The sequence below is a fragment of the Nestor notabilis genome, unplaced genomic scaffold (assembly GCF_000696875.1).
Source record: "Nestor notabilis isolate BGI_N333 unplaced genomic scaffold, ASM69687v1 scaffold1217, whole genome shotgun sequence".
Lineage (NCBI taxonomy): Eukaryota > Metazoa > Chordata > Aves > Psittaciformes > Psittacidae > Nestor > Nestor notabilis.
In genome coordinates this window covers 26,092-36,857 of record NW_009936697.1, presented here as the reverse complement: position 1 = coordinate 36,857, position 10,766 = coordinate 26,092, and the positions used below count along the sequence as shown (strand labels likewise).

General features: G+C 41.2%; 1 protein-coding gene across 1 annotated transcript in view; it reads right to left on the bottom strand.

Annotated features, from left to right (window-relative positions):
* KCNQ5 (potassium voltage-gated channel, KQT-like subfamily, member 5) overlaps nucleotides 1-10,766 on the bottom strand; it is a 65,219-nt gene that overhangs the window by 38,416 nt on the left and 16,037 nt on the right. Inside the window, exons 2-3 of the mRNA XM_010018449.1 lie at nucleotides 7,510-7,685; nucleotides 6,950-7,075 (exon numbers count right to left, since the gene is read on the bottom strand). Coding sequence (XP_010016751.1) covers nucleotides 6,950-7,075; nucleotides 7,510-7,685 — 302 coding nt within the window. The remainder of the gene's footprint in view (nucleotides 1-6,949; nucleotides 7,076-7,509; nucleotides 7,686-10,766) is intronic.

Sequence of the window (10,766 nt, the reverse complement as noted above, 5' to 3'; positions counted from 1 at the left end):
GGGAAATATAACTGTATTTGTACAACTACACAAATATAAATTACAGAGATCATATTGGAAAAATATAGTAGGGAGGAAGTTGAAGTTCACAGATGTTATAAAGTCAAAGCAACAGCAAGAAGCAGCTCATTTGCTACAAGCCTTTCAGTACAATGTGAAGCAAATTACGTTCTGAAACACAACAAACACTAATCAAAAGCTGGAAGGAACTTTAAGAAGTTCCCATTCCATTCTTCTTTCTTATGACAGGCTCAGATATAGCTATATCACTCCTGACATGCAGGTCCAAAGACTTCTACACAACAGATGTAGTGGTACCTCAGTGTTGGACAATGTTAGCTCAGACCTACGTGGGGAGAGGTCAAAGAGAAAGAGGAGAGCATCTGTAATCTCTTCGTGTGAGGAGTGTAAGCAGAGGCTCAGCATTGAGATGTTTCAAAAGCTGTGCTGGGGAGACCAGCACCCCTGCCATATAGCACCCATGCATATGATGGCAGAGTTTGGTAAACATGCGAAGGTTCTGCACATGCAACTCATTGACCGCAGACCACAAATAAATGCAGTGCATATGCAAATGCCACTGGGATAATGGTGCATGGCTATGGCTTATTAAGCATATCTCCAAGGCAAAAGACTATGACTTCATGTCTGTGTGTGGCTGAGGATCTTCCCTGACCCAAGGAAATGTCCTCCAGGCTACTCCTGGCCTGGGAAGAGTACCAGTCCTGAAGATGGGGCTGGACTTGCAGGAGAAAGTGATGTCTCTGAGCTTCCCTCTTGGGGAGCTTAGACCCACTTCCTGCCTGGTGGAGGCAGCTGGAGGAGATGTGAGCACAGCGGAGGGTTTCCAAAGGCAGGGTGGGAGTCTGCAGGGCGCGTGCTCAGGCAATGGCACACAATGTTAAAGGACAAAGATAGACAACAGTAGGCTGAATGCCAAGGACTCCGGGGCCTGTTATAGCAGAGAACACTTGCACGGAGAATTATTTTACATCGTGTACCAAATGTGGGCAAGTTCAGGCTTAGCAAATACTCTGGCAGGAATGAATTCTTCAGGAAAATGCCTTCTAGAGACATTATTTTGCTTCCAGCTTCCTCTAAGTTCATTCCTAGGCAAGGCGGCCAAAGCAATTCCATTTAATGCCAGGGTCACCACAGGACAAAAGAAGGAAAGTCTTTTGGAAGTAATTAGATTTCAACTATTTAGGGCTCTGTAGATAGTAAACAGTGCTTTTAATTGCTCCCATTGTTGGGAACAAGCAGCGGGTGTAATTTACCCTGAGAATGCCATAGTGACTAAAAGAGAGTGATCTGAATTAAGGCTGCAGCTGAAATTTCAAGTGGTTATCAAGTCTCAAGTTTTGTAATGCTAGCCTGGTCACAGACGCACCACCTTGCATGATTATCAGGTCTCACTCTCTTTCCTTGCTCATCTTCATTTCCCTGTCCCATCCCCACTTTTTTCCCAGCAAAAAAGTGCAACCCAGGGAGGTGGAAAGAATTATCCACATTTCTGTGTGGTTTGTTTCTGCTGTTTCTGTGAGTTTTGTTAGTTCACGGTGGCATCTAACAAGCTCCAGAGGCTGCACAAGGCAGCACGTGGCTGAGATGGAGCAATAAGGAGGAAGGGTTGGGAACGCAGCTCCCTCTTTTCTGACAGAGGTGAGCTGATGCAATCATGCTCTTAGCCTAGCACAGGGGCTTGATTTGGTTTCCCTTCACTTTTTGAAGAAGGTATTCCCAGCTCTTCTCATCACAGAACAGTTTGAGGCTATTAAGACCCGGAGAGCAATGAAGCATTTGAACAAATGAATCCCTGAATAAAAGTTCCTCAAAATTCATTTCCAGGCCAGTCATTGTGAAGCCATTTGAAGCTCCGGAACAAGCCCACTTTCTTGGCTTCTCTCCAGTTCCCTATCTCTGCCAGACACGGGAAAGTACAGATATCTCCTGGCTAGGCTGAGCAGAAAGAAACAGCACTAAGTGTCATCTGCATATTAACGATATTGCCACCCAACTGTCTTCCGAAGGAGTGAAAGACAAACTTGAACCTTTGGAATCTGACATCTGGGAGCAATCCAAACCAGGAGCACTTACACAGACTGTATTCTGGAATTTCTCCAAAGAAAATAACAAGACCATATTAAAGCCTTTCCCCCCATTCTTTTAGGTCCTGAGGACTTAATGCTATCAGTCTGTGATTAAGAGTATCAGTGCCTTCTTGCTCACTTTGAGCTCTTTTATCTTAGGATGGTTTTAACATGGGGCTATAGGTGTCAACAACATGCTGTATTGCCTTACTCAACACTGAACAAATGGGTTTGTTCTTCATTTTATATTCCTCTCATCACACAGCTAAGAAAATATTTTTCCAGACAACTTCAGGGTCAAGTTCAGGAATTCATCTTTGCTAGTGCTGCAAGTGAATGACTAAATCACTGGCCAGGCCCTGACTGGCATAATCCTGAGGTTAAATTAACTGAACAGGGTGTGGAAAATTACTGGATCTGAGACCATGACAACATGAGAAATTTCCAGACATCGCTGGATGGTTAAGGGAGAAGTCACCAAATTTTGAAGGTAACTGGAGGAAATTATTTGGGATCTTTTGGAGACTGCAATCTTGCAAGGACACAGCACGCAGATGACTGCAACAGAGGTAACATACAAGATCAAGGGTGACTAGGTAACAGATGTACAAAATCTGTAGAAAACCTCTGAAGGTAATTAGGGACAGGTTGTTTATTTGAGAAGAGGGCTGATCAGAGAAAGCAAAATGGTGATAATGAGGATAAAGTGAAAGAGATAATAAGGTGTGTGAATCATGCCTTTCTGGGGATACCTGATGAGTAGCTCTGTGTCTGATCACTGCAGCCTAAACCAGGACAGTAAACAAAATCTTTTAGTTTATTTGTATAGGATTCATTTCACCCAACTTGAAAAATAAAATGCTTGGATGTTCAGCATGATCTGGTCACCACAACATACACAATGGAAAGAGAGACTCCTGCAGCAGGTAACTCACTCTATCCTCAAATGTAGGACTTAGGCTTGCCTGAAAACAAATGTCTAGTGTTACCTGAGATGCCTTAAGGCACTGAACAGGGACCATCCTCAGTAGAGGCAGGAGAGAGACTCTCAAACAGATATTCCGTGGCACTGTATGCCAAGAAACTGAATCACACTCCCACATGGCTAAAAGAGCTAGCTGAGTCCTATATCTTGCACCAGATGCAAACCACTCCATTTCGGTTGCTTCTATGAATGAGGTGTCTGGACAGACCAGCCAAGGTGAGCAGTGTCACCTGCCTGGACTCAAAACTCACAGCAACAATAGAACCTCTGTAATAACTCATTGCTGGAGCTAATAAATATGCTAATAATAAGTGAGGTAATATAATAAGGAATGTGATTATATAACCTTGATGCCTTCAATTAGATGAGAGAGGACCCAGGAGGCCCTCCTCTACCCTAATATTTCTTTCTGATGTCATTTAATGTTTTGCTAGCAGTACTTACCTTTTGAATCTTTACCTGACATCAATTAACTGAGAAAAAAAAGTAGTTTGCTCATGCTATCTTATATTAAGTGGCAAAAACGTCACTGATATTAACTCATTTGAGCTAGTAATTGTGACAATATTACTCATTGTAATATGTTTTGTTGACCTACAGGCCACTGTGAAGTGCCAGAACCATTCTTTATCCAACTGTAACTACTGGATACTACTAAAACATAATGACTTAGTAAGAGAAGCTCTATCAAATGTGTAAGAGAGACAAGAATCTTAATTGCATTACATTTGCAGGTAAAACTAATTGATGTACAAATTAAATGCCACTATAAGCACACACAGTTCTAGCTAACCCTAGCAGCCCTCAGAAAACTATGCACACTTTTGTTTTGAAATACTTAAGTTTTTTCATTGACCTTTTGTTCCCACATAGTTTAGTTATTTTGTTGTTAAATGAATTTACCCCTCTCTACCAAAGCAAATTTTGAACTTGAGCTCTTCATAGAACACACAGTGTTGTGCGCTGCTGTGTTAGGCAGCACTGTGGGGACCCCAATCATACGAATATTCACAATAGTAACATTAGCATGATGTTTAAATTGCAGGTTGCACAGTACAACATACAATTGTAAATAGAGTGGAGTACTTGTATATAAATCAGGATGTCATATCCTTCCTTTTATTCCAGCATAAAAATATAGGCCTTAGAAATGGAGTCAGTGAAATGACCATAGCAGGATATGGGCTTCAAATAACCTGAATTAATGAATGGTTTAAATGGTGCATGCTGGGCCTGGTCCTGTAAGGAGGGGCATAAGTGCCTCTAAAAGCTTGAAAGGTAAGGTTACTATTTGTAAGGCACTATTTATGCCTGACTTCAATGCAGTCTTTGCTTGTAATTCTGCCATCACAGAATTCATTCTGGGATTTGGTAGGTACTCTATGTTTTAAGTTAGAACAACTTTTGCGAATAAACAAATCAATGAGACAAAGCATTAGTTTCCCCTAGAATGCTACACAATCTGACCTTTTCAAAATCTGCATGTGGGTTACTCTGGCAGTAAAAACAAGCATGACTAAGAAGCACGTTATGCATTTCCCACATACTGTTTTACATATTATACAAAAAATACCATTATTTAAATGGCAAAGATAACAGGTAAGCGGGAAACTGATTTTCAGTAACTTTGTGCACTTAAACACATTAAAAATTTAAATGCATTCATGTCACACACTGGGGAAAGAAGAAAAGACATAGCACTATACAATATAGATTGTTTTATTTTTTTTTTATTACAATTTGTTGTTCTTCCTGTTGATGTCAAGAAAAGATTCCTGTTTTCTCAGTTGCACTACTTATCTGACCTATGAGTCACACATCTTCATAGTGTACAAAGTATTTTAAGCACCAATTTATACAATTCTTAGCAGGGTTTTTCCTTAAAAAATAGCAGTCAGCAAGAAGTGGAGAAGCAAATTCTAAAATAAAGATCTTGTTCCTGCTTCTAGAGCAGCTCAGGGAGTAGGAGCTGGATCTAACAGGAGCCTCAGTCAGATGTCTGAGTTGAGGTCTGAGTTTGCTGTGACTTTCCCATTCCTTATGCATTTGTTTCTACTGTTGTACCCACTATTGCCTTCTGGCAGGTGGTTACAATCCCCTGCTTAGTCCTGTGCTAAATCACACATGGCTTTGTAGAGAGGTAGAGGGTGTTTCCTGGAGAATTGAATGGCTGAAATCATGTCTGCATTCCCAGACCTGTGCACTGCCACAGGAGGGTCTCTTGCAGGTCCACATCCCCACTGCTATCCTCAAAGGGGCAACTGTGACTGAAGACTGCTGGAGCCAGGGTGCCCATCCGAAGCCAGATGCTTCACAACCATGTCAATACAGGCAGGTTAGAAAGCTTTAAGCCAAACCTAGACCTCAGCTTTTGAAGAAAAGTGAAACAAAATAAACTACAGGGATATGACTGGGGCAAAACCATCTCTCATGACTTCAGCCAATTCGATTTTTGCATGTGTTTGGATTACAGGATAAAAATGTGTATTTTATTGGAGATCTGTCTTGATGCTCTAAAGCAACACGTTTTGGGAAAAATATTTCTGTGTATTTGTAAATGCACAAGTAAGACCTACTAGGTCTGGCTTTTCCAAGCTCCCAGTTTTGTGCACAGAAATATAATCTCTAGGGAAGACATGTAACAAATTATTAACCCTTAAATGAACAAAAGTAAAATACACAAACTAGTCCTACTACTAGGAAATTATCTTAACCTTTGCTCAATATGTAAACAAAACTTATTAAAAATACTTCTGAAGGATTTCAAGCATTTTGGAAAGGGCTTTTGCCCAGTTGCATGCTCTGAGCCTTCAGATACTACTGAGTCCAGACAAAGTCTTTTAAGCAGATGGTTTGAAGAGAGAAAGCTTCATTTCTACATCCCTATGACGAGGAAAGGTGGCAAAGTCTGGTTCAGGTCTTGCACTTGTTCAGGAAAACTAATGAGTGCTCTAGTTTGTGCCAGCATCAATGATCTCACCAGCATCATTTCACTACCCAGACACTGTCAGAGATCATGGTGTTTGTTCTACTGCATCAGAAGGAAAAGAAAAGCAGTTTTATACTGGCTGGCAATAGCTATACCATAGGCTTTCTTAGGGCGGATTTCTTAAGCTGCATTAGTAACTCCCACACAGAGTCTAGCTCACTATAGGGCATTTTAAAGCCAAAATCCCTACACATTATACCATAAAAAAAAAAAAAAAATCACACTTAGTTTCTCATTATTAATTTGAAGCCTAGTTTATTTAAACAAGTAAGCATTCATGTAATCTTCCTTCTTTCAGAAAAGCAGTCTTTCAGGCACGTATTTTTCAACAAAATAAAACCAACTGATTTCATAGTTAATCATGAGCTCAACTAAATCAGGGCTTTTACATCTGTAAAAATAACACTGCTTAACCAGAATGGGGAAATTTATTCTTGGTTTTGTGCTCAAGGTACAGAGGAAGGAGAAACAACATCTGGGGTGCTGATGATACTCTTTCCTTTACTGCAAAGCTGATGAAAGAATTTTTTTTCCCTCTTTCTCTCCCAACACTTGTTCGTCTCCCGGCACTGCAGTTTATAGCCCTCTGATTTGGATCAAAGCAGCTCTTTGTGGTACCATGTTACAAACTATACTACTGTTTTCTTCCCTTGAATTTTAGTGGTGTGGTTTGCAGCAGAAACACATAAGAGCTATTCTGCACGAAGGGGTGAAATGAACTATGGATGTACACATAAATAACTGGAGGAGGAAGCTTCTCAGACAAGTTTTCTGCCAGTGAAAACAATTAACTGAACAGCAAACTAAGTTAAAATCCGTAGTATGTGACATTCAAAGCACTCTAGCATACTGGTTAAAAAGTGAGTGTTATTTTTCTGTACTTACTGTGCCCCACCAGAGAGCATCTGCATATGTGGAGAATTGGTTATTTGCATCTTTTTCCACCAGATAAACCAGGAAAGATGAAAAGATGAGTACTAAAAATCCTATGTACCAGGCTGTGATTAATTCCTAGATAAAAGAAATCAGAGATCAATATACCTTCGAAAGATGGAACAGAATGGCATTTCAAGGAAGATGTAATGAAAAGATCTACATGTTTTTCTGGCATTTGAACAGTTAAGAGTCAAATGTTTCCCTAGGGACACAAATTTTCTCTGAAAGTGCACTGAATCTACTGCTATGGTTTGATGCTACAGCAACTTCACCAATAGATGTCAAATTATAACTGCTTATCAAGGACAACATTTTCAACATATTCTAAAAACTGTTATCATTTAACATGGCCTGATGTATCTGTGCTAATGCCCATTACAATTAAAGTTACTTCAGAAAATTTTAGGTATTCTGCTTGAAACTGATAAATGTTTGTTTCTTTGGCCTCTTGTTGAATCACATTAAGTGAAGATATCAAACAGACAAAATTAGCATCTAGGATTACATACCTTGCTATGTGCATAAACTACTGAACCTAACAATTTCCAAGTGCCTCCTCTTCGGTCCATGCGCACCATACGAAGGATCTGTAGGAAACGAAGACTTCTCAGTGCTGATGTTGCAAAAATGTTACCCTGAGTTTTTGCAGAAACAACTGCTATTGAAGCGATGAGAACAATGATGTCTGAAAGAAATACATTACAGAAAAAATTAATGTCCAAGTACCAATAAATAACGTATACAAGTACATGAGCTGAATGAGGGGGTCAAAAGAGAGACTCCTGTGATGAATGGAAATCCAAAGCACTGAGATTCCTGTTTGAGGTAGGGATGTCAGGTCAGGGCTGGTGTCAAAACTACCTTGGGACCCTCCAGGGTGAAAACTGAGGGTAGTAATTTTGAAAACATATGGATAAGAGGAGCAGTGTTGGAGGAGCTCATGAAGGAGCTTTGAAGCCTGATGTAGCAAACTATACTAATAAGTAGATGGACTAGAACTTTCTCCCTTTCTGTCTTTTCCCTTACCAAATTTCCTATGAAAAGGCAAAAAAGAAAACAAAGATAAGAAAAAAAAAGAGCAGATCCAGTGGGGAGAGTCCAGTGGAACCGGACTTAAAAGCACACATTAATTTTCTATGAGTACAAACACTGTGTGGTTGAGGCTTTGTAGTTTCTGGACACAACTCCCCTGATGTACCATTTCCTGGAAAGGAAAAAATACAGTGCTGGGTACTCAGCAGCATTCTTTCAGCTAGCAGTCTGGAAAGTTTGTTGAAGTGCAGCAAGTGTTGGGATTTATTTCTTCAGGTCACAGATTCAGACTGTGAGAGCAAGTTTGTTATGCATGAACTAATCAGCCAACTGCCCTTAGAGCCAGAACAGCATTTAAAGGGAGATGAGGAGAAGCAGCACAGTCATGGCACATGGATGCTGTGAGAAAGCAAATGTTCTTTTAGAATGACTGGGGCTGACACATCGGTGTGCATGGAGTGGAAAAGCACAGAACAAGTTCTGTGTTACTTCCTCACTTCAGAATTAACTTCCTGGTCTTCTTTAAAAGCTTAAAGAGCCTTTGTAAGAAATAACTGGTGTTTTAAAACTTAGGATTTTGTGGTGGTTTTATGTTTCTATGTAAGGATAATCTAAATGCACGTTTGCCAGTGAAGAACTGAAAGCAAGTTCTTGTTAACGTGAGTTTTGATTCTTTCACTCATTTTGTCCCAAGCATAGCTCCTACAAGTCAAGAACGACCCAGTAAGTGAAAAGGACCCCCACAGGTGAGCTGTGAGAGAGACTTTTTGTACCTAGAAGTAGAAGACTGTTTCCCTAGCCTGCTCCAGTACAGTAGGAAATAGCCTTGAGTTCATTCTGCTCAGCCTCCAAAGTGCTTTGAGGTCCGAACACCTGCAAACAATCCAAGTTTCTCTGAACTTACCTGGGATGGCTTTGTCCTTTTATTACAATATTAAGGGTACAGATAACCTGTGGTTTAAGGACTGTCCTGTTAAATTGGGGAAATCCTCGACACAAAGTGCTAAAAGTTTACATAGGTTCAAAGCCAGCAGCATGATGTCAGGGGAGAAGGTTTAATACAGGGCTAATAGCAAGAGCCCACTTCAGGCTCAGGGCATCTTCAAGCATCAGGCTATAGGAGGCTGAGAGACTCATGAAGAAATATCACTGTCTGTTTGCCCGACTTGTGTAATCTTCCCTGACTGTTTACCGTTGGCTAGTGTCATTGTTGGACATAGTATTTTAGCTAAGGCTGACCTTCTGCCTGTTCTTAGGCTCTGACATTTTAATATGCCTTTGGCTACTACACAGGTGAATCATAGGTGGCTACTATATATAAAAAAGCTGGATTTGCTTGTAGATGTAAATCCAACAAGTTCAGAGATGAAGAAGAGCCAGAAATGGGTAAAGTATCTTGGAGCGTTTCTGCACAGTACAAATCTTAAAAGCACAACAACCAGCTGCAGGAGGCCTGAGTGACAGTTCAGAAATAGGACAACTGACCAGGAAAAGTTAAAGACATCACAAATTCTAACGGAAATCAGAAAAATAGGTGGGGAGGGATTCAGCTCTTACATGAAGACATTTAAATTTAGGTGTCTACATGTGAAGTAGGTATCTTAACTCCCTGTGCAGCACAAGGAGATCATGTCAACTGAGAGAGGTGCAGCTAATCCTCAGGAAGGCTCCCGTGGCTGCTAAGCTGACTTGCACTCTGGGCTTGGTACAAAAAAGGGTCGATTCAGCTGCCCAGATTTATTTGTCCAGTGCTATTTGAGACACCTTAAGGTATCTGAGACACCCCTACGTCCAGTAGCTATGCTCTCAGACCTGGCAGGGCTGTGCCCTCCAGAAGTCGCTGTAGAGCAGAGAATATCATATAACAGGGGACACCTCTATGTACTCTGCTGAACTAAGCCCTAGATCTCAACCGGCTATGCTGGAAGTATAGACATGTAGCACATGCATACCCACCTACAACCAAACTTCTATATTTAGGTGTGTTTATAGGGATCTGAGGCTCACATAGGGCATGTTCGGAAGTCTTGAGCAATATGAACTGTGTTGAAAACAGTGTCACTGGTTAGCTTGGTTTGTCCCAGGCTGCTCCTAGCAGAACAGCAGCGACTGGCTAGCAGCAAACCAGGTATCATTAGAAAAGCATCCTGCAAATCATTCTTAGAACTTAAAAAAGCACAAGGTCACCCAAATATTATGAATTATGCCCTTGGTCTGGAAATTATTAAAGTGGTTTTGGTTACCCTCAACAACTCTCAATAGGACTATTTTTTTACATAAGCCAGTGATTTGCCCCTGCCCTCATTCCTGCCCATTCCAGGACCTCTGACAGCTTTCTGTATAACATGGAGTTTTCTGGAGGTCCCCCACTGCAGAAAATTCAAATTAATTTGGTTTTGCCAGCATCATGCAGCATCTACCCTTCGCTGCTGAGAGCCCTCTGCCCCACTGAGGGTCTCTGGTCCCCTCTGACCACGAGAGACAAAGAAGCCAACAGCAGCATAGCTCTCTTTTCCCTTTTTTAAAGCACTGTCTAAGGGACTTACCTACTTGTGTGTACCCTTCTAGATGGAGGGTAGCGATGGGGAGAGGCAAAGGGAGGAGAGTCTGAGGGAATGGGGGAGCAGAAAACGCACTGGCTGCTGATATTTTTTTCACACCTTGCTCTCTTTTTCACCACTTCACAATACCATCCCTCTCCTTCCCAAACACTCCCCTCCAACTCCTCAGGCTG